This window comes from Eulemur rufifrons, chromosome 24 (assembly GCF_041146395.1).
Source record: "Eulemur rufifrons isolate Redbay chromosome 24, OSU_ERuf_1, whole genome shotgun sequence".
NCBI classification, from domain to species: domain Eukaryota; kingdom Metazoa; phylum Chordata; class Mammalia; order Primates; family Lemuridae; genus Eulemur; species Eulemur rufifrons.
In genome coordinates, this window is record NC_091006.1 from 5,178,684 (window position 1) to 5,203,325 (window position 24,642).

The 24,642-nt window shown below is 37.6% G+C and overlaps 1 protein-coding gene across 1 annotated transcript; it reads right to left on the reverse strand.

Annotated features, from left to right (window-relative positions):
- Nucleotides 1-3,146: 3,146 nt before the first annotated feature.
- Nucleotides 3,147-4,148, reverse strand: ZNF566 (zinc finger protein 566). The gene has a single exon (XM_069456813.1). The coding sequence runs from the start codon at nt 4,089-4,091 to the stop codon at nt 3,147-3,149; it is 945 nt and encodes a 314-aa protein (XP_069312914.1). The 5' UTR covers nt 4,092-4,148.
- Between the last annotated feature and the right edge of the window lie 20,494 nt (nt 4,149-24,642).

Below are 24,642 nucleotides of genomic sequence, written 5' to 3' on the forward strand. Positions count from 1 at the left end.
ATTATTCTTAAATGTCATAAAAAGAGGAAACAATCTGAAACATCACAAGTGGGAAAATGGTTGCATAGGTATTGGTACAAGCATACTGCGGAAGATACTTTAACCATTAAAAAGATTTAAGTTAAATAATCATCTATTGACTTGAAGGAATATCCAAAATGTACAGTGGAATGTAAAAAGCAAATTTCATAGAAATGTATAAAGTATCCATTTTTTGTAAAAAAACATAATCAAATAATTTGTATGTTAATGTTTGAACATGAAGAAATATATACAATCTTTAAATATTATTCAGAAGAAAACTGACAAAGGGGGAGAGAATGAGGAATGGAGGACAGAGATAATGATTTTTTCTTTTTACTTTACGGTACTGTTTCATTAATTTGGGTGCACATGTACTACCTCCATAATTTTAGATGAGGAACTTAATAAAAGATTTAAATATGCAAAATTAAATTTCATTTGGCAGTTCTCATTTTGATAATAATGCAAAACATTAGAATGGAATATTGTTTTTAGTAATTCTTCTGCAGATGTTTGCTCAGTTTTTCTCAAGTTTATTATGAAATATTTTTACCTCCTTATGCCTGTATAAAATAAAGTAACTCAGTGTTCAAAGAAACCATTCCTATAAAGGATCTAAAAGAAAAGGGAGTGGGGCATGATAAGACAGATCTAAGGTATCTAAATATATGAATTTTCCTTCCACAGAACAGTAACTATCCAATGTAGGGAGATGCTTGCTGAGCATGAAATTTGAGGCACAATAAAGGGCCATCTCAAAAACTATCCTAAACTTATACAAAGCTAGACTGTGGGCTTTTTTTTTAAACTTCAGGATTTCTTAAGTGACTTTTACTAGGTTTCCACACTATAATGGCAGACTTGGCTATGGCCCACAAAGGCTAAAATATTTACTATCTGGCCCTTTAGGGAAAAACTTTGCTGACCCTTGGTTTAAAAACTTTAAAGACAACATAAAATTACAATGACATATTTGCTGCTATGGCAAAATTGTGATGGTATGGCTTTAGTTTTGATAGGTTAACTCTTTAAAAATTTTTATTTTCTCTTGTGTGTGTGTGCATATATATAGCTCAAGAGCCAATATATCTTCTTTGCCCCTCACAATGATTTTTAAAAAAATTACATTGGCCATTTAAAAATCAGGGGCTCTCAAACATTTTAAAAATGTAGATTTCTGGATTTCCTCACAAAGTCAGAAGAAAAACAAGGCCCGTGGTTCCTCACAGCATCATGGTTAGCTGGAACTGGGCACTGGGTATACTCTTTAAGTACTGTCCCAATCAGGTTTGTTTTTATTATTCTTTTAATAGATACCTACAATTTGCTAATTTCTTTAGAATGGGTGTATGTATCTTCATAGTTGACACTGAAAAATAGCATTCTTTTTTGTATCCTCCTCATTCATTTCTGACATCAAAATTAGGTTAGAATGGTAAAATGAGATGTCTCCTTCTATATAACTGAAATACAGGGTGTCCCAAAAGTCACCATACATAAAGAAAATGGGAAATTGTAGCTAACTGTACCTTTATTTACAAAATATTTGTCACAAAGTTTTATAAAATTTTTGTGTTGTATGGAGAATTTTGGGACACCCTGTAGTTCCTTAACACTTGATAAAGTTTTGTTTAAAAATAAATTGGATTTGGTGCTTCATGAGGAATAGCTAATTCATCACATGCTAATTTTTTCCTGTTCTCTGTTTATGACAGTCTTCTAAGAGTTCTAATTATCTTTAAGTCAATACTTGTGATTTACATTTTCCTAAAAAATCATTTTGTTTAGGTTCCCAAATGTATCAGACAAAAGTATTCAGTATAACCTTTTAAATCTATAACTATAACTATTCTATCTCTCTTTATCTAGTTTTCAAATGTAATGCTGTTTATTTCTCTTTTTATACTTTTTTCTTCATCAGCATCACCAATATTTTGTCTATATTCTTGTTTCTTTTTATGCTAGGTATTTTATGATATAACAAAAAGGATACCAGTCTGAATAAAGTTCTTCCCACATATTATATTACTCACATTACTTTCCCCACCAACACCTAGGATCATTTAATGTTCAGTAGGAAATCAGCGATGATGGAAAATTTTCTTAATTCATCACCCTCAAAGGGGCTTTCTTCAGTTAAATACCCTGTCTAATGGTAATAAGGTCTGCAGAAATTAAAAAGCCTTTCAACAAATAATAATACTGATGACACTGAATATAATAACAATGACTAACATTCAATAAGTATGTATTCATTATATGCCAGGCACAATTCTAAGTACTTTATGTGTCTTCATTCATTTAATCCTCACAAAACATTATGAGGTAGGTATTTTAATGATCCCCATTTTATAATTTCTAATGAGATATATTATCTATTAAAAACATAACAAAAGATAATATAAAATACAAAGATGTACCTAGGGAGAATGTCCATCAGGGACATGTATTTTGGCAAAATATGTGGAGGAGACTAAGATGTCATCAATAGGGCTTTGATAAATGGTATTATAGAAACACAATGAAACACCATGAAGATAGTAAACGATCTCTATTTACTGAGTGGAAAGTTGTTCACGAACATTTTTACAATAAGAAAGCCTTAATCTTATAAAGAGAGAAAAGAATAAGCCATCTTCAAAAATAAAGAGGTCAGTTCTCTCAGGTATTAAAGGTATTTTAAAAATAAAGATATTTTACAAACCATGATGTAAACTGATAAACTTTACAGTCATATAAATTGAAGATGTTTTAAAATATTAAGAATGTAACAATTATAGGCAAATTGCGGGGGGGAATGAAAATCACAGGATTATATTGCCACATAAATTATCTGATGTTTAAGAAGATTAGAAAGGTGTCAAAAGTGCTGTCATTTCCAATATTTGCTAGACCGAATTATCTGATGTCAAGAGAAAGTTTTTATTAAAGAGCTTCCAAAATGTATTCTATCCATATGGTGTTTCTCCAACATTATTTTTCATGAGCTGAGTAAGCTGTTGTCAACAAATATGTTTCCACATTATTCTATCTAGAGGAATTATTAAGATAAATTCTATGATGTGGAATAGTTTTGAGCCATAATTAAAAGCCTTCCTATATATTTCATATATTATGGTTTATCACCAGTACAAATTTTGATGCTGAATAAGTTGAGAGCCGTAATTAAAGTTCTTTCCACATTCCCTATATTCATAGGGTTTCTCACCATTATGAATTCTGTGATGACTAATAAGTTGCGAACTCTGAGAATAGGCTTTCCCACATATCTTACATTCATAGGGTTTCTCACCAGTATGAATTCTCTGATGTCTAGTAAGGTCTGAACCAGAACGAAAAGCCTTTTCACATTCTTTACATTCATAAGGTTTCTCACCTGTATGGATTCTTTGATGTTTAATAAGTTGTGAGCTCTGACTAAAGGCATTGCCACATTCCTTACATTCATATGGTTTCTCCCCAGTATGAATTCTCTGATGTTGAGTAAAGTTTGAACCACTACTGAAGGCCTTTCCACATTCCTTACATTCATAGGGTTTCTCACCAGTGTGAATTCTCTGATGTCGAGTAAAGTTTGAACCACTACTGAAGGCCTTTCCACATTCCTTACATTCATAGGGTTTCTCACCAGTGTGAATTCTGTGATGTCGAGTAAGGTCTGAGCCACATATAAAGGTTTTTCCACATTCCTTACATTCAAAGGGTTTCTTGCCAGTATGAATTTTCTGATGATGAGTAAGTCTTGAGGGATGTCTAAAGGACTTTCCACATTCTTTACATTCATAGGGCTTCTCGATGGTATGAATTATCTGATGAGTAGTAAATTGTGAGCCATGTCTAAAAGTTTTCTTATATTCTTTAGTTGCACAGTATTTCTCTTTATTATTAATGATTTGCTGTAATGTAAAGGATGGATGCTGACTGAAAGTGGGCATGTCTTCATGAGTGAATATCATTTGACTGAAATGTCCCTCCTGAGAGCCATGCTGTTTCTCAAACTGGCCATTACATTCCCAATCATCTCTGAAACTAGAGCACTGAAGGTCATGTCTTGTAAGTTTTTCCATTATCTCCCACTGGGCTGACTCTATTTCATAAATTTCCTTCTTCAGAAATAATTTCTTGGTCTCACATCTTGATTCCAGGACTGAAAGAAAATATGAAAGCAATCACTCATATTTTTTTTTGTTTAGGAGAAATAAAACTTTAATTAAAATTGAGAATTTAGGCCGGGCACAGTGGCTCATGCCTGTAATCCTAGCACTCTGGGAGGCCGAGGCGGGTGGATCACTCAAGGTCAGGAGTTCGAGACCAGCCTGAGCAAGAGTGAGACCCCGTCTCTACTAAAAATAGAAAGCAATTATCTGGCCAACTAAAACATATATAGAAAAAATTAGCCGGGCATGGTGGCGCATGCCTGTAGTCCCAGCTACCCGGGAGGCTGAGGCAGGAGGATCGCTTAAGCCCAGGAGTTTGAGGTTGCTGTGAGCTAGGCTGATGCCACGGCACTCACTCTAGCCTGGGCAACAGAGTGAGACTCTGTCTCAAAAAAAAAAAAAAAAAAAATTGAAAATTTAACCAAATTAAAAAAAAAAAGGGATGAGGAAAAAAGAGTGATAGATCACATCAGAAGATGAGGATAGTGTTTAGGAAAACAAAGGAAGTCACTGGTTCCCAAACATTGCTATAGATCAGAATTACTTTGGGAAGCTTGCTAAATACATATAAGCCTTAGTCTTATCTTCCTTGTTACAGGATGACTCTAATCATACCCACCCCCATACACACATTATCTCAGCATATAAACACATAGATATATAATAGTAGCTAACAGCATGAACTGTAAAATAAGGGAAATGATCACACCTACTTAACAGGGCTGTGGTTCAGGATAAAATAAATATGCCTAATGGAAAATTTCCAGGGATTGACAAACTGTGGCCTATAGCCCTACACCCATTTTTATAAATTAAGTTTTATTAGAATACAACCACACTTGTTACATATTGTCTATGGATGCTTTTGAGCTACAATGGCAAAAATAAGCATGAATATTTATGACAGAGACTACATGGACTGCAAGCCTAAAATACTTAGTATCTGGACCTTCAAGAAAAGGTTTGCTAGCCCCTGCTTAGATCTGCATTGTCCAGTATAGTAGCCACCTGCTACCTGTGGCTATTTAAATTTAAAATAACTAAAATTAAATAAAATTTCAAATTCAGTTCCTCAATCACACTATTCACATTGCCAGTGTTCAATAGGCAAATGTAGCTAATGGCTTCTGTACTGGAAATCATAAATATAGGACATTTCTATCATTCATTGGGCAGCACTGGCCTAGACTCTGTAATTAGATGGCCAGAGATTTTTAACGAATAAGGAAATAGAGGATGGCAATCTAAAGGCCTAGCTTAAGAAAAGGCAAGTGTTGAATGAACATAGTATGAGTGATAGAAAGGGAGGATTCTTTTGTGGATAGATATGGTATATGTTGTTGGGGTTTGACGAAAATACTGTTTGCCTTGGAATTTTGAGATGCTGACCCTGGCAGAAGAGAACAGGGGACTTAAGTGCATGAGCACTATGGTAGTGACTACTGACTAACAGGAAAGGCATTTGTAGGTTCAAAGAGGACGGAAGAAAGTAAACTGGAAGGGAGTGTACTGTATTGAAAGATCAGAGGTACTAGATTTAGTATATGAGTTTCAAGCTTAGATAATTACAAGCTTTGTTTTCTTGGGCAAATTAGTTCATCTTTCTGAACCCGCAGTTCTCTAATACAATAGGAATGATAACTCCTATGATTGTTGTAAGGATTGGGAAAAAATGTATGTAAAGTACTTGGTATAAAATAAGTGGGAGATAATACTATGGAAGAATTTCTACACAAAAATGGGGATGTTAGGCAAGAGAAGTGTTTTGAAGACTACAACTAGGGACCCAGAAGGAAAAGCTCAAGCCAAAAAGGTGAAAATCCTTCTACATACCATCTTCTTCCTCTTACTCCCATACAATCATTCAGCAAATTCTTTCTAGCCTTACTCCTAAATCTCTCTTGAAATACTTCTCTTCCTTCTCTATCCAATATAATACCTAATACAAAACATCTCTCCCCTGGACCCTTAGACTCCTACCTAGTTTCCCCATTTGAGGTTTGCAATCCTGAATATGTATCACTAGAAAGACATTAGCCTGCCACTGCTCTGCTTAAAACCAGTGGCTTCCCATACAATATTGCTCTTACAATAAAAGCCAAACTCTTGAACGTGGTCTACAAAGCTTGGAATAATCTGGTTCCTGCCTGCCTTTTCAACCAAATCTCACACAATGCTCCCCTTTGCTCTCTAAGCTTCATCCTCATTGGTTTTACTTTTCAGTTCTTCAAGTGCCTCCAGCTCTCTGTCCCTCTCAAGGTCTTTCCAGGTACTTGTTCTTAAGTCTAGCAGTGTTTTCTTTCATTCTGGGCCTTGATGACTACTGTTCATTTTTTAAATCTCTACCTTAAGGTCATACTTTTCAAGGCCTTCCCTGATCCCTAAATTATGTCTCACTTGTATTAATAATTACCCTTTTAGTACTCTGCTCTCCTCCTTAACAGGATTTTCACAGTTTGTAATTATATATTTATTTGGGTTCATGTAACATGTTTTTTCCTCAGTAGATCTTAAGTTCAATGAGGGTAAGGATAATGTCTGTCATCTTCCCTAATGTGTATTTAACTCTGAGCACACTATCTGCCACATATTGGAAGATCAACAAATATTTATTTATTGCTTCAATCAGCAAGTGTCTAAATATATACTTCTTAATAAAAAATCTCGAGTACTCACATCACCCCTTCCCCAACTCCAGGCAGCCCAGCTCAGACAGGGACTCCTTCTGATTGGGGAAAAGAGATGACAAATAGCTAGAGATTTTATCTGATAACTCAGAGAATCCTCCCTTATCTTACCAAAGCCCACCGAGGTGGTATATCTAGGAGTTGGCAAGAGTCACAGCATTCATGGGCTTACAGTGCCCCCTAGTGCTGAAATGGCTGCAGTGACCAAAGGCTTAGATCACAACACTCAATTCATTTTGAGTATGTAGAAAGCCTTCTCAAGGATGGGTACAAACAAGCCCAGACTGTGATGGTTGGAATAAATATCTAACTCTCCAATGCCCAGACACTGACATATGTCCACAAGCATCAAGAACGTCTATGTAGAGGCTGGGCCTAGAAGGATGAATGGATGGGTAGAAAGAACGTGAGCAAGGTGAAGGGTCAGGCAAAAACACCTGCCCAAAGCAGCTTGTTTGCTGAGTGCAAAGGTCAGCTGAAAAATTCCCGAATCCTCACCCATTCTCTCCACCATGGCCTTCTGTGGCTCAACAGGAGGAGCAGCTACCTCCTCCTCCTCCTCCTCCTCTCCCTCTCAAAGGGGATCTCTATTCCTCCCCTGGTAAATCATCCACTTTTCAACATTGCCTATGAGAAGGTCAATCTTTATGGGGATGAGATTTGCTAGAACAATGGAATCTTCTTCTAAACACCCAGCCACAACAGGGGCCACTGCTCAGGTGCATCCAATACAACTCACACCTTTACAATGGATGAGTAATTCACCCATCTGGATAGAGCAGTTGCCCATTAAGCAGGATAAATTAAAACATTTAAAATCTCTTGCCCAGGACCGACTTAAAGCGGGACATACAGAGACTTCCCCGAGCCCATGGAACACTCCTATATTCCTCATACTAAAAAGAACAATAAGTGGCATTCACTACAGGACCTAAGAGCTCTTGATGCTATTATAGTCCCGATGGGGCCTCTACAACCCGGTCTTCCCCAGCTGTCATTAATTCCAAGAGATTGGCCTTTGATTGTAATTGATTTAAAAGATTGTCTTTTCACAATTCCTCTAGTGAAACAAGACCGGGACGATTTGCATTTTCTGTTGCCACTTATAATAATGCCCATCCAGTCGACAGGTATCGCGGAAAGTCCTTCGGCAAGGAATGTTAACTAGTCCCACTATTTGTCAATATTATGTTCATCAAGCCCGACTCCCTTCTCGGCGCCAGTTCCCATCCGCTATCATCTATCACTCTATGGATGACGTATTATTAGCAGCTCCTACTCAAGCAGAAATATATGATTGTTTGCTTAAGTACAAACATATACTGCCATCGATGGGCTGCAAATTGCCCCAGACAAAATACAACTTACCCAACCCTGGCGCTATCTTGGTTATCTACTTTTTTCATGTTCACTGTGACCTCAACAAAGAGCAATCTCCTTGCCTTCTACCCTGATGCTACATTCATTACAACAACTTTTGGGACATGTGAATTGGATACATCCCACTTTAGGAATTATATTACACTAATGCCTCTAAAAATGCCATAACGTCCCATCAGTTCTTTCACCAAAACACTCAAACGCTCATTACACAGATTCCCATTGCCCAGAAACAAGCTTGTCACATAATACATGCCTGCTCAGTTTGTCAAGCTGTACAAGGTGTGCCCTTATCACCTGGGGTTAACCCTCTTGGCCTAACTCCTAACTCACTCTGGCAAATGGACGTTACTCATTTCCCTGCCTTCGGGTGCCTTCGATATCTACAGGTAACTGTTGGCAGTTAGGAATGATTCATGCCACTCCATGATTGGGTGAGTGTGTCTCCCATCCTATCACTCATTTGTTAAACTCCAACGCTCATCTAGGGCTTCCTCATACTGTAAAGACTGATAATGGAAACTGTTACACTGCAATTGCCTTTCAGACTACTTTATAGGACCGGAACATTCACCACATCACCGGCACTCCACATAACTCTACTGGACAGGCAGTTGTTGAACGGACCAACCAAACCTTAAAAAACTATTTGGAAAAACAAAAGGGGGAGTACCCTGCCCCTCCACAACAAAGAGTAGCAAAAACATTATAGACTCTTTAATTTTTTGACTTTGTCCAGTCTCCAGCCACCTTCCACCATGGTCCTTCCTCATTACACCTCCCTTTCCAGATTCCAACCCGAGCCCCGACAGAAAGTGTGAGTGCAGTGATGGGACTCTGCAGGAACCTAGGACTGCCCTTTTGGTGTGTTAACATGGGGAAGAGGATATGTTTATGTTCAAACTTCTACAGGTCCCGAGTGTTTCCCTTCCAGACGAGTTCGCCTACATCATGAGCTGGATTTCACAAATGAAACCTCTCTCCTTCCAGCCGTTGCCATTGGGGGTCCCACCGGGACAGACATGTAACACCATGACAGGGCCCAGGATCGAGTGGGGTCAATTGAGACAATTAGAGACACAGGCCTTAGCTATGATGACACACTTGGGGGCTCCTCCTACCCCGGGGAACAATTTTCTGGCATATGTGGCTATTGTTGCCTGTAATAGCAGTCAGATACTCCGAGGGCTGCTTTACAGCCTTTTTCTCCTTCTATTTCTCCCAGGCAGTACAGCCACAGTTTACTGGACTCATGTTCCAAACCTGCCTGTGTTTAAAGCCACACAGATTAAAAGGGAATAAGTAGGCTGGGTGCAGTGGCTCACACCTGTAATCCTAGTACTTTAGCACTTTGGGAGGCTGAGGTGGGAGGATCGCTTGAGGCCAGGAATTCAAGATCAGCCTGGTCAACATAGTGAGACCCCCTCTCTACAATTAACATTTTAAAAAGTTAGTCGGGCATGGTGGCATGTGCCTGTCATCCTAGCTATTCAGGAGGCTGAGCCAGGAGGACCACTTGAGCCCAGGAGTTGGAGGTTGCATTGAGCTGTGACCACACCACTTCACTTCAGCCTGGGCTATAGAGTAAGACCTTGTCTCAAAAAAAAAAAAAAAAAAAAAAGGAATAAGCAATTTCAGAATTTATCACCTAGTAGGAGTACTAAAATATGTCTACAAATAACTTCTACAAAGTAGTTCCACCGTAAGAGAAGTTTAAATAGGAAGCTTAGCAGAAAGTGAGAGCTAAAGATACAGAAGAAGAGTTGATCCACATAAAAGTTAAAGGGGGATATTTGGGCATGCATGTCATTTACTTTAGATAGAGTTAGAAATACAGGGCCTGTATCTCTATGGAGAAGTTAAGAGCTGGCAAAGATAGAGATTTGGCAAAGATTTGGCATAAGGAAGAGCCCCTATTGTATGCTAGCACTACTCTCAACATTGAGGTTATAGTAATGAATAGAACATGTGAAATCTCTCTTCCCAGAGCTTAACACCCCACCCCTGCCCCAGTGCAAGGAAAGATTGAAAAAAATGAATAAATAATATATCAGATAATACTAATAGTAAGTGCTAAAAAGCAAAAGTGGAGAAAGGTAATAGAGGGTGCTATTTTATGTGAAGTGGTAGGAAAAATTTTTTCTGATGAGGCAACATTTGGGCAGAGACCTGAAGAAGTATAGCAGTAAGTCATTGTATGTGGTTATGGGAGGAAGACAGCTCCAGATAGGCGAAGCCAACATTCAAGGGCCCTGGGGCAAGTGTACATTGGCTTTGTTTGAGGAGCAGCCCAGGAGGCCAGTGACTGGAGCAAAGTGAGAGCAGAGGGGTATGTGGGTAGGCGATGAGATCAAAGAGACAAGAGTGGGGAAGAATGGATCAGTTTATATACTGCCACACAGGCCATGATAAATCATGAGAAGGCTGTGAACATAGAGGTACCAGGATCTAACTTATGTTTTAAAAGGATCACCCTAGCTGCCTTGTAGGAGGTGAGGTTGGAAGCACAGAATCCCTTTAGCAGCATTTTGTAGTAGTCTGGTTGAGATAACAGTGGTGGTTTAAGGACCATTTAAATGTTATCAGTGACAGTGGAAGGAAGTGGTGGGATTTGGAATCACTTTTTCAAGGAGGAGTTGGCAGGATTTAGTTTTGGAGTGTAAGAGAAAAAGAATCTTGCTTTTTAGAGAAAGCCCATGGAAGAATAGGCTTTGTGATTACTTAGAGGGAAAAGAGTGGATTTAGAGTTTGCAAAATCAAGGGCAGGTTTGCTTGTGTTAAGTTTGAGGTGCTAAATTGGACACAGAATAGATGTCACGTAGGCAGTTATATAAGTCTGGAACTGGGAGGTTAGATCAGGGCTGGAAAATAATTGGGAGAGCCTTTAATACAGAGCCTTGTGATTGCATGAGATAACCAAGGGCATGAATATACATAAAGGCAAGGAAGGACCCTGAAGCACCCCAGTGTCCAGAGGTCTACAGAACGAGGAAGGGATGGCAAAGAAATGTAGGTTGAGCAGACAGTGGGATAGAAGGTGAACTCATAGGAGGCAAAGTACCATGAAGATCTGACTGTGAAGATTAGATAGAGTATGTAATAGTTTCCACATGCATTTTCTCATATAATTCTTTTTTATTCTTTTAATGCAGTTCAAGTATTTATACTTATATCTTTAGGTTGCTTTCCAGTACTTATTTGTAAAAGCACCCTTCTGGTATGCAACTTTATACATAAAGATATTTCCATATTTGTTTAGGGTAGATTCTCAGCAGCAAGATATTTTTTAAGCTTTCACATACAATGTTTGGTAGTATTCATTTGTTGTTATACTCTTTAGGAATGATTAATTTTTTAAAAATGTTTTTGCTCATCTCTTTGACAAGTAATATAATATTGTTTTTTTATTATGAAAATTTTCAGAAATACATTGCTTCATCTATCCATATTGTTGCTGAGCTATTTTCATGTGAATTCAAGGCCTCATGTCATTTCACCCTTGCATAACCTCAGTATATAATTCTAAAAGACATGGATGTATCTCATGTGTTAGAAACACAGTAAATACTGGTAAAAAGTATCAATGAATCAATGCGGGTATAAACTCCTACATCTAAAAATACCTAGTTAAAAAAAATAAGTCTTTGGCAATGTAGAAAAAAATATATCTCAGGAGACAGCGATGCTTTTACAAGACTAAATACAAAAGAGGATGAGAAGCTGGGAAGGAAATGAACCCAAAATATGGAAAGAAAGTAATACTAAATATTATTAGAGAGGATGGAGGAGGGCACCAGCTAGTTAGAATTGAGAGAAGTACAAGAGGAAAAAAAGCAGGCAAAGTAGTATGTTAGGTAAAGGGAAAAAGGTAGGATCCTTTGAAAGCCCCTGCTGAAAAAAATCTTATGTTTGCACAATAGGCCTAAAGCTTTTTAGGGGAGCTTCCCGAATAGCATCTCAAAGATGCAGTTTCTACACTGACCAATCGGGTAGGTATCTGCTGTGCCTCACTTACCTGGCCACTGGCCTCTTGTCAGCTCTCTGTGAACCAACCAGGGCTGCTTCCCTTGCTCCAAGTAGGAAATCACATTTGGTTTAGAAATAGAATATCCTGCTTACAAAAGAAATAATGAGACAAATTTATAATGAAGATGTTCCAGAATTTAAATCCAGTTCCTTCATTGCAAAGAAAGACATGACATTACAGAAAGAGTCAAAGAAAGGGACGACAGACTTATAAAACATAAGAGAAGACTTGAAACATGCTCCATAATTCCATACAGCTTCCTTTTTCTAACTCTACAATATTCAGAACATTCATGTGAGAACAGGATGTAGAAATCCAACTGGTTTCTGAAAGGTAGGTGAGCATTTCACATTGGGGAAGTAGGCCTTCCAAGAGCAGAATCTGAATTATTACGGACAGATGTCCTTACCCATTGAAACCAGGTTGCTGTAATTCTCCAACATCACATCTCTGTATAAATCTCTCTGATCATCATTCAGGCATTCCCACTCCTCCTGAGAGAAGTCTATGGACACATCACTGAACATCACTGACTCCTGGAACAACAACCGTGTACATGACTTGATTAATGAAAAGAAATGTTTTTATGAAGGAAAGAGAGAAGAAAAAAATTAAGGTAGAGGAAGTGAAATATAATAAGCACATGAATGTCTGGGACACAAGTGGAAGACTGTAAACAATTAAGCACAACTGAATCACTGTGCTTCCATGTCATTCTGTTTCTTCCAGATGAAACTACCTGAGTATAGTGGGATACTTCCATTATTCAAACAATACTGGGAAGGTATAAAATTCAGCTAAGAGGAGTTTCATAATTACATGAAATTATATATACAATGCCTAGCATAATACTTGTCATATAATAAATCAACAATACATATGATCTTCTTTCTCCCTCCCCTTCTCTCAAATAGCTAAGAGTAAAATTTCAGAATAAGGGATAAAGATAAGATATTAAAAGCATCCAGAGAGGAGAGAAGGTCATTTAAAAGGCATCAAGAATCAGAGAGGCAATGGAATTCTCAAGAACATCTCCAAAAGCAAGAATCAATAAGAACAACTCTAAAATATTCTCATGGAGAAAATAAATTCTGACCTAGAATTGCATAACTAAACTATCATTCTGTTGTGAATGTAGAAAATAGACATCCAAGGACTCAAGTCAATTTCTTAGGAAACTACTGGAGGATGTGCTCCACAAAAATGAGGGAGTAAACCAGAAAAGACAGTGACATGGGATTAAGGAAACAGGTAATGTACACAGGAGAGTTGTGAAAGAAAATCCAGGAAAAACAGCAAAAGAGAAATCTTTGGAAAACTGTGCAGCAGGCCCAGAGAGTAACCAGACCAGATGGGAGCAAGGAGACAAAGAGAATAGGGAGGAAAGTCTCTGTGTTTAAAAGGAACTGATGTGTCTGACCACACAAAAAACTTACTGATTGGCATGTGGCAGTGATACTGGAGATTTTGAATTTAAATACATGAACAACTAAGCAAATGGGGGGAAAAAGCAATTAACTCTAGGAAAATGAAAGGTTATATAGAATAAAGCCATGAGTTGGCTTGGCAGAGAATGATATTTGCAGCCATAATAATGTGTACACTATTGATTTAACCAAAAATGGTGATATAATTAACAGCAAACTCAGGAAAAATGGAAAATGTAACATGGGAATACAACGTTCCTTTTTGCTTTGCAGTAAATCAAGAGATGAGTAAAATGGATTCATCAAAAAACAGCAATTAAAAAACCACATCCAAGAGTTGAGGGCACTGGCCTTTTGGTAGTAGGACTGGTGATGGGGCAAGACTGGAATCATATTACTTTCCTTGCAGATATGTGTAAAATGACTTTAAAAAATATTGTATTTTAGAAAATTAAATTTGCATATAAGACTTTGATCATTTTCATGCCCCACTACTAATATAATAAGAATTATTCCTTGTTACAACAAATGCTTTTCATAAGCACATTTTTGTTTCTCACTGAATAATATTCTATTGTGAGCATATATATGGCAACTTTTCTTTTCTTTTTTAGAGACAAAGTCTTGCTCTGTCACCCAGGCTAGAGTGTAGTGGCATAATCATAGCTCACTGCAGCCTTGAATTCCTGGGCTCAAGTGATCCTCCTGCTTCAGCCTCCCAAGTAGCTGGGACCACAGGCCTGCAACGCCATGCCTGGCTAATTTTTTAAAAAATTTTTTAGAGATAAGGTCTCACTATGTTGCCTAGGGTGGTCTCAAATTCCTGGCCTCAACCGATCCCCTTGCCTCTGCCTCTGGAGTCAGTGGGATTACAGGCGTGAACCACTGTACCTGGTTCCACAACTTTTCTTTTGCGTTTAGACATTTAGGCTGGAGGTGATCTTTAAAGACCTGACCGTTGGCTCACTCTCACTTATGACTACCCATTGCCCAGCTGTAAATTCCTCTTGTAATTGAGCTACAGAAAATTGATGGAGGATGATCAAGATTCACACAATGGCATCACTGATGTCACTTTTTCATGGATGCTTGGGGGGGTACCAGAGCTTTGTACCAACCACTAGTCATACTCTTAAACCTAAAAGGCTCATAAATTGGGAGATCTTGGCATGTACTAAGACTGGAATTGAACAAAACCATCACACATAAATTCTTATTGGAAAACCCACGTCTGCGGAGCTAATCAGGGCTTTTCCATATGAGGTTTCCCTAATTACTCATTTCTATTCCATTAAATCACTGTCCAAGAAAATTAGATTCATTAATTCAATGTGAGGAGCACATTTCTGTCCTATCATGATTTCTGGCAGAAGTCTGAGATAGGAGATGCTGAAGGACTTAGTAAATGAGTATGTAAATATTGTTTTAAAAAAGGGAAAACTGGAGAGGGCACTGGGTTGTTTAGGAGGAAATGGGGGTCAAGTTCCTGAAGGAGGACCCTGTCAAAGAAATTATTCCAAACCTTGTCTAGGTCAGATCATTTTTATGTAATGCACAGTCTCTTTATGGGAAGAAGATAAGCAATTTTCTGAAGGATTTTAATCTGATTAAAACTTCTTCAGAGAAACTTGTTATCTAACCACTTGGCTGACTAACAGTTAACTGTAAGTTAAAAGTGTAAAATTTCTAACAATGATCATTTAACTACTTCTTCTTTCTATTGATTGGCCTGTTAGAGAACTTTTCCTTTATAGCAAGGGTAAGAGAACTTAGCATTGCTTATAATAACTAAACTGTCCGAAAGGTTTGTTTTTTCATTTGCTTTTTAACACCAAAAAGCATCATGATGAGGAAGGCAAATGTTAACATGCACTAGGGGTAAAAATGACTCTATTTCAGCAAAAGGAAACAGTATCTCACCTGAGCCATAGCTTTGATATTTGTAGAAAAGGACCTTCTCTGGACTCTTCTTTTGGAAAAGGGTAGAGCTGGGAGAGGCAAAAGAAGATGCATGAGACCCCACATGCCTCACAGCTCCCAGAATGATCATTTCCCCTCTGTTCATGCCACACAAACACTTGAGGGGTATCAGTGAGAAGAATGGGCAAATATCTCATAATCCCAAGCTCCAAAGATGCCAGGTTTTGACTGTAGCAGGATGGATTTGGTTAACCCAATATGGCTTAGAGAACATAAATTTGTATACACACAAAAAGATATAAAATTTTTTACTCAAATTATAGCATATTATACACACTGTTGTAAACATTGCTATTTTTACCTATTAATAATATATCTTGGAGTGAATCCCAACTAATACATATTGTGCTCCAGGATTTTCTTAATAGCTGCACTGTATTCCATTAAATGGATATACCTTAATTTATTCAGCTAATCAGAGGCCAATGATCATTTGAGTTGTTTCCAATCTTTCACTATAACAAACAATGCTGTAATAAATATCCTTGTGCATACATTATTTTATCTATTTATAAATTCTGAATGATTAATTCCTAAAAGTATAATTGCTCAAAGATTATATGCATTTTAAGTTTGGATATACCTTGGTAAAATCAGTTTTCAGTGTGCTTGGACTGTACAATCAGGTCCCAAGTGCTGACCAAGAAACAACTATCCTGCCTAGTTTGAGAAGAATTTTGGGTTTAGTAGGTTTTCGCTTAAGATAACTGAAACTCAGAAAATCAAACAAAATAATAATATTGAAACCTTAGGAAGATGCTAAACTTAGCATAACAGTAACAATAAGAAAGAATAAAGAAGTATAGAAATAATGTAGAAATGGACTAAACTCACATTACTAATGCTTTAGAGTAGCTTTTGACCATAAGGATAGTAATAAAACTTATAACAATTATATGTATTCTTTATAAACATCTTCACTTTAAGATGTTTAAAGTGTCCAAAAGAATAAGCTATACTAAAAAACTAATAGAAATCTAAATTGTTTAAGGAGAGTAACTGAATTAGTGATCAATGTTTAAATGTTTAAGAAAATTTTGGTTTTTTGTTTATTAGATACAAGAACTTATAAACTGTACATTATGCAAACTATAAAGAGCAGTCAACATTTTTCTTTATGCACAAAACTCCTTGATCATTAAACAACTTATCAATTATTTCACATAAAATTGACTACACAGTAGGACCATGTTACCAATTCTCTAATGACTTCCTCTACTCCTAGACATTCATTACATTTCCCCAGGAGTACACATATTCCAGGAAATGAAAACCAAAGTAATAAACAAAGGTCTCTTCTTTAAAATCTAAGTGTAGGCCGGGCGCGGTGGCTCACGCCTGTAATCCTAGCACTCTGGGAGGCCGAGGCGGGTGGATTGCTCAAGGTCAGGAGTTCGAGACCAGCCTGAGCGAGACCCCGTCTCTACTAAAAATAGAAAGACATTATATGGACAACTAAAAATCTATATAGAAAAAATTAGCCGGGCATAGTGGCGCATGCCTGTAGTCCCAGCTACTTGGGAGGCTGAGGCAGTAGGATCGCTTAAGCCCAGGAGTCTGAGGTTGCTGTGAGCTAAGCTGACGCCACGGCATTCACTCTAGCCTGGGCAACAAAGTGAGACTCTGTCTCAACAAAAAAAAATAAAAAAATAAAAAAAAAAAATAAAATCTAAGTGTACTCATTAATGTTATTATTACTACTACATATTAAGCTCTTAGTATTCTTTTATCAACCAAACAGCTTATTACACATAATAGCTAGGCATTGTGCTAGATACTAAAGAATCAAAAATAATCCAGAAAGACTTGGAAACAGTTCCTTCTACACTCCTCACCTTAAGCTCCCCCTTCTGGTGTCTCCTCCTGGCCTTCCCCTGGTTAAAGGGATGTCCTCAAGTGCTGTACCTTCCAAACAGAATGGCATGAAACATTGCCACTTCAATAGCTTCATATTAGGCCTGCTGCACTCCCAACACTCCTCATCTTTTCCCCTGGAGGGCAACCTCCCAGACTGAATTCTTGCATCTAGGAGATCTGCTCCTTTCTTTACAGCCCTCATTAATGTAAAAATATTTTAGCAAATGAGAAATAGAACTTCCTCAACTTGATAAATAGTATCTATGAAATACCTATTGTTGGGAGACAGTGCACCATACGTCTCTCACACTCTTACACATCTTGCTGGGTGAGCCAAGAAAGTAAGGCTCTAACTACTCTTTTACCTGGGTCATTTCTCCGAATTATTTATGCAGCTGATAACCTTGAGAGATAAGATAACATCTCTTCTGCACAAACAGCAGGCTTGCTTACTGCTTTCTATAAAAGCAATGGATTCTCTAGGCTCAGTGTTCCCAGTGGCTATGAAATCCACTGCATGAATAGCATCCATGTGGGCCGTCATGCTGTCCCCATGGGAGGTGAGGGAAAGAGGAATTGATAAAAACTAATGCCCATGCTGCTTGCTGTGCTATGAGTAATAAAGACTTTGTCTCTGATCCAAGAGTCTCATGTTTCCTGCCAGCATTTGTGAAATAGCCTAATTTATTAGCTTATAAGTAGGAAAAAAATCCAATACTACAGCTAATATTATACTTAATGTTTTTTTTTTTTTTTTTTTTTTTGTTGAGACAGAGTCTCACTTTGTTGCCCAGGCTAGAGTGAGTGCCGTGGCGTCAGCTTAGCTCACAGCAACCTCAGACTCCTGGGCTTAAGCAATCCTACTGCCTCAGCCTCCCGAGTAGCTGGGACTACAGGCATGCGCCACCATGCCCGGCTAATTTTTTCTATATAGATTTTTAGTTGTCCATATAATGTCTTTCTATTTTTAGTAGAGACGGGGTCTCGCTCAGGCTGGTCTCGAACTCCTGACCTTGAGCGATCCACCCGCCTCGGCCTCCCAGGTGCTAGGATTACAGGCGTGAGCCACCGCGCCCGGCCTATACTTAATGTTGAAATACTGAAAACTTTCTTTCTGAATTCAGGAAAAAAAGAATAATGTGTATTATTTCTTATAAAATGCACAAGATTGGAAAGGAAGAAATAAAACTGTGGTTATTCACAGATGATAAGTTATACAGACAGAAAATACTAAACAATCTATAAAATGATAAGATATACAGACAGAAAATACTAAATAATCTATAAATTCTTATAATTAGCAAGTGAAGTAAACAAGATGGTCTGATAGAGGAACAATATACAAAATCATTGTACTTCTAGCAACAAAACACTGGAAAATAAAAAACTTCAAATACTATTTAAAAGTTCAACAATAAACATCAAATGCCCAGGTATAAATTTAACAAAAGATATGCACTGTAAGCTATAACAAATTGGTGAGAGAATTTAAAGATCTTAACAAACGTAGAGATATACCACATGTACTACTTGGAAGATTCAATATTGGTGTCAACTCTCCCAAAATTAACACATAGATTTATAAACAAAATCTCAGCAATGATTTTTGGGGGGAGGGGGTAGAAATTAACAGGTTGATTCTAACATTTATAGAGAAATTGAAAGGCCTTACAGAAGCCAAGATAGTCTTGAAGAAGAAGAAAAAAAGTTAGAGGACTAAATACTGCAGATTTCAAGACAGTAATACTGATGAATACAGAAATAAATAAAACTAAACAAAATACAGAGTCCAGAAAGAGAACCACATCACCTGACTTATGACAAAACTTCCCTGCAATTTAGATGGGCAAGGATGGTCTTTTCAATAAATAGTGCTGGAACAGCTGGGTATCCGAATGGGGAAAAAAGTTAACCTTTACCCCTACTTCTTGCCATACATAAAAATTAATTCAAAATTTACAGACTTAGATGTAAATGGTAAAGTAATAAAACCTCTAGAAGAAAAGATAGGAAAATATCTTCAAGACTTTGAGGGATACAACAAAAGCACTAATCATAAAAGACAAAGGATTAAATAAATACCTGCTGGAAAAAATGGGGAAAGATATAAGCAGGCAATCTTTAAAAAGACATAAAAATGTTCAAGCCTAATGGTAATTCAAGAAATAAGAAAACAACACTAAGGTACTATTTCTCATGTATTAGTGTGGTGAAAACTAAAAAGCATGATGACATAGTCAGTTGATGGGCTGTGGGAGAAAACAGGCATGCTCATACATTGCAAGTGGGAATGAAAACTAGTACAAAAGTTCTAGAGGGGAATTTGGCAACACTCAACAAAACTATATAGCACTTACCTTTTGACCCAGCAATCTCCCCTCTAGGAATCTACCCTAAGTATAACCCTTAGCAATACAAAAATACATATACAGAAAGTTATTTATTACAGTACTGTTTCTTTTTCTTTTTTTTTTGAGACAGAGTCTCACTCTGTTGCCTGGGCTAGAGTGCCGTGGCATCAGCTTAGCTCACAGCAACCTTAAACTCCTGGGCTCAAACGATCCTCCTGCCTCAGCCTCCGAAGTAGCTGGGACTACAGGCATGCGCCACCATACCTGGCTAATTTTTTCTATATATTTTTAGTTGTCCAGCTAATTTCTTTCTATTTTTTTTTTTAGTAGAGACAGGGTCTTGCTCTTGCTCAGGCTGGTCTCGAACTCCTGAGCTCAAACGATCCGCCCGCCTTGGCCTCCCAGAGTGCTAGGATTACAGGCATGAGCCACCGCGCCCGGCCTACTCCACTGTTTCTAATAGCAAAAAATTGTAAATGACTTAAATGCCCACACATAAGAGAGTGGCTAAATAAACTATGGTAAGTCCATAGACGGCAGTATTAGGTAGCTGCTAAATAAGAATTATGAGTATCTCTTCAGACTGCTGTGGAGTGATGTCCAGGATATATCATTAACAGAAGAGCACCTTTAATGCAAAAAGAATACATGTAACTGCTCATTTGTGTGAAAGAAATACAGGAAGGATAAAGTGGAAACCAGTGAAGTTGAGTATGTACAGGGAGTGGACAGAAACCATGATAATGTTTTCACACTCAAAATATGGAGGCATGCTACAATCAATCAGGATGTGAGGGAACCCAAAATGTAACAAATGAACCTAAATGTATAAAATATCTTGTAAATATAGTTTAGTAGTAACAAAACTACACTGAAAGGAGTGGTGCAGAAAACAACTAAAGTATTGGAAAATGTTTTGACTATAGACTGCAAGGTTAAAGAAAAGAGTTGAAGATAAATACTCTACTGTAGTTATTAAGTTTGTTTTTTACAAGGTGTGGGTTAGCAATTCTGAAACTACTTTATATGTATTCTAGGATAGAGCAAATTACTGATACTGAGAGGCAGGTTTCTCACTGTTGGAGACTGGAGTAACAAGGAAATGGCCAAACTTGATGGGAGACAATTCTCCGTGGGTCTTGCATGTTTCTGCACATCTTGTAACCGGAGATACTAAGTGCTTTTGTTCTGGATTATTTTTCCAAGATATTTACATAGTGAACAGCCTTGGAAGACAGAGACAGTCTCCCTCTCTAGCAAATGGCAGGCATGCTTAATACCCATTAATAAAAGATTTAGGTTCCCTAAGCTCATGGGAGCACACAAATACCTGTGTATTTTTCATTACCTTGTGGGTATAAGTGAACCAGTGCAAGAGAATGTTGATATTCAGACAACTGCTATTAGCAACAAACCATCCTTCATCTCTGGCCCAGAAATCTAATGTTTTCTGTCAGCAATGAGCACATCAAATGCCCAGATCTTAGTTTATAAATCAATTCTCTAATGAAAGAAACTAGGGCTCCTTGGAGAAATTGCTGATTCCAGGGCTGGGGAGAGACAATACAAGATGAGCCTGGAACACCTTATAGTGCCAGAAAGTTAAAAAAAAAAAAAAAAAAAAGGCTAAAAAAAGTGATGGCATGTTGAAAGAACACAGGAGCCAACTTAAGCTCTTAATGGCCAACTCTAGAACAATTTGAGCAGCAAAATAAGTAACAATAATAATGGACTAAAATCCATAGAATAAAATAAATACCCATGAGTGCATAAATAAATAATTGAATAAACACATGGGGAAAAAGTGACAGCTCTTCCTAATAGTAGAATTTAAGTCAATAAATGCAGAAGGAATGATGGAAAGAGAAAATCACCATTAGGCAAACATCACAATAACAACTGTTACAGAAAAAAAAAAATCAAAAGATTCAAAAGATGTTAAAATTAATGAGCAAAAGCATGAGAAACAGGATTTTTGCATAGCCTCAAAGCATCTCCTCACAAGATACTTATTAAGTAAAAAGGGAAAAACAGTAATTTTACAGAGGAGACACCTGGCAAAAAATATCTTAACCAAGTCATCAAAATTAACACCAGTAATGAGATATACTAATATCATATAACTCCTGACATGATAGATTAAGAAGAGCTCAATTATCATTTCATGATCTTCTTGTCAAAAATGCATAGTGTAAATTTAACCATGAGAAAACATCGGACAAACCCCAATTGAAAGATATTCTACCAAATAATTGGCCAATACTCTTCAAAAGTATCAAGGTCAAAAAAGATAAAAAAGACTAAGAACTATCTCAGATGGGAGGAGATTAATGAGACAAGACAAATAAATCACTGTGGGACCTTGGATTAAATCCTGGAACAGAAAAAGACAATTAGCAAAATTTGAATAAGGTCTGTAAATTAGTTAAAAGTCTTGTATCAGTGTAAATTTCCTGGTTTTCATAATTGTACTCTGTGCAACTGAATGAAGAGTATATGGGACCAGCCTGAGCAATGAGCGAGACCCCACCTCTACTAAAAATAGAAAGAAATTATATGGACAGCTAAAAATATATATAGAAAAAATTAGCCGGGCATGGTGGTGCATGCCTGTAGTCCCAGCTACTCGGGAGGCTGAGACAGGAGGATCGCTTGAGCTCAGGAGTTTGAGGTTGCTGTGAGCTAGGCTGACGCCACGGCACTCACTCTAGCCTGGGCAACAGAGTGAGACTCTGTCTCAAAAAAAAAAAAAAAAAAAAAAAGGAGTATATGGGAATTCCAAAATTTTTAAAAATAAAAAAAAATTAAAATGGGGAAAGCAGGCAAAAAGACCAGAACAGGCACTTCAAACAAGAGGATATCCACATGGCAATAAACATGTGAAATGATGCTGAAAATCATTTCACATCAAGGAAATGCAAATCAAAACTAAGATGAAATTCTACTACACAATAAACAGAACAATTAAAAGACTAACAGTACCAAATAAGGGAGAGGATGAGGAGCAACTGGAACTCTCATGTATTGTTGGATGTGAACTGGAACAACCACTTGAAAAATTGATGGTATGAAACATATGCCTACCCTATGGTCTAGCGATTATTTCCACTCATAACTATTTACCCATGAGAAAAACATTCACGTGATCACCAAAAGCATAGTAGAATGTTCATAACAGCAGCATAATTTGTAATAGCCTCAACTTGGAAACTATGCAAATATCCATTAACAGTACAATCAATTAATTTATTACAATGTATCCCCAAATGTAATGAGAACTAATTACATTGAACAACATGGGTGAATTTCGTGAACATAATATGAAGCAAAAGAAACCAGGCATAAAAGAGTAAAATCTACATAATTCCATATGTACCTGAAGTTCAAGAATGGGTAATAATGGTGACAGAATTCTGAATAGATTGTGGGGGAGAAATGAGTGAAAGGGTCATGAAGCAACAATCTGGAGTCGTGGCAAAGTTCTTTATATTGACCTAAGACAGTGTTACACACAACTGTATAATTAAGATTTGTGTACTTTATATATATAACTCATTAAAAATTAAAAAAACTATTGGAACTATGTTTTGATAGGGATATGGAACAATAAGATGTTTCAAACATTGCTGTGCAAGTACAAATTTGTATACCCACTTTAATATGTATTTTAACAGTATTTAGTAAAGTGAAAGATATATGACTCAGCAATTCCATTGGTAAATAAATACCCTATGTAAAAGAATGTTTGTGGTAGCATTGTTTATAAAATCAAGAACTAGAAATAGCTCACATGTCTATCATTACCAGAAGTGATGAATATTTGTGGCATACTTGAAAGGCTAGAATACAATATAGCAAAGAAACAATGAACTGAAATTATACCTAATATGGATGATTCTCACAAACATAGTTGTACAAATAAAAGACAAAAGACTGTATGATAGTATTCATATAAAGTTTCAAAACAGGGAAAAACTAGAGAATACATAAGTATAAAACTAGAGGTATACATAGAGGTATACATAAGTATAAAACTTCACACACTTATCAAATTGCAGAATCCTAATTACACACCCACCATGGGGACATTCAGCTACAGGCGACCCACACCAACAGGGCCACACATCCAGGGCCTCAAAAGGTCACATAAGCACAATAGCACATTCACCAAGGGGACACTCAAGTCACAACCACACTGGCACATGCACCGCACACCCGCACCTGGTCACAATCACGATCACACACTAACCACAGACACACAGAGATGCAAACACACAGTACAGACAGGTATCCCCACCTGTCCTCTGCTGCATGCGGTCATGCTATCACACAATCACACACCACTATGGGGACAAACTCGATAAAACCCTAACCAGTCACAGGCTCCCCACATCCGCACACAATACTGCACATGGTCTGAATCTCACACACACACCCCACAGGCTCTCACCCTGTCACACCGGCAGTCACAGACTTCCCGACTGTGCTGCACACAGTGTTATTAGAATCACACACTCATCACAAGAACAGCCTGTCAGAAACGCACGATCATTCACCACATACCACCACACAAACATAACCACACAATTTCAATCTCACCCCCTCCACCGCACAAAGCCGAGGCTCAGCCTCTGGCCCCGCCCTTTCCTTGGCCTCCTCACCTCAGGCCTTCCAAGCTTCCAAAGCAGAAGAGTCCTTCACAGCGCAGGAGTAGTTGCTGGTTAAGTCCTGAGGGTCCCGCCAGCGCGTGAC

Coding starts and splice junctions, on each gene's coding strand:
- ZNF566 (XM_069456813.1), bottom strand. CDS start 4,091: ATGGAAAAACTTACAAGACATGACCTTCAGTGCTCTAGTTTCAGAGAT.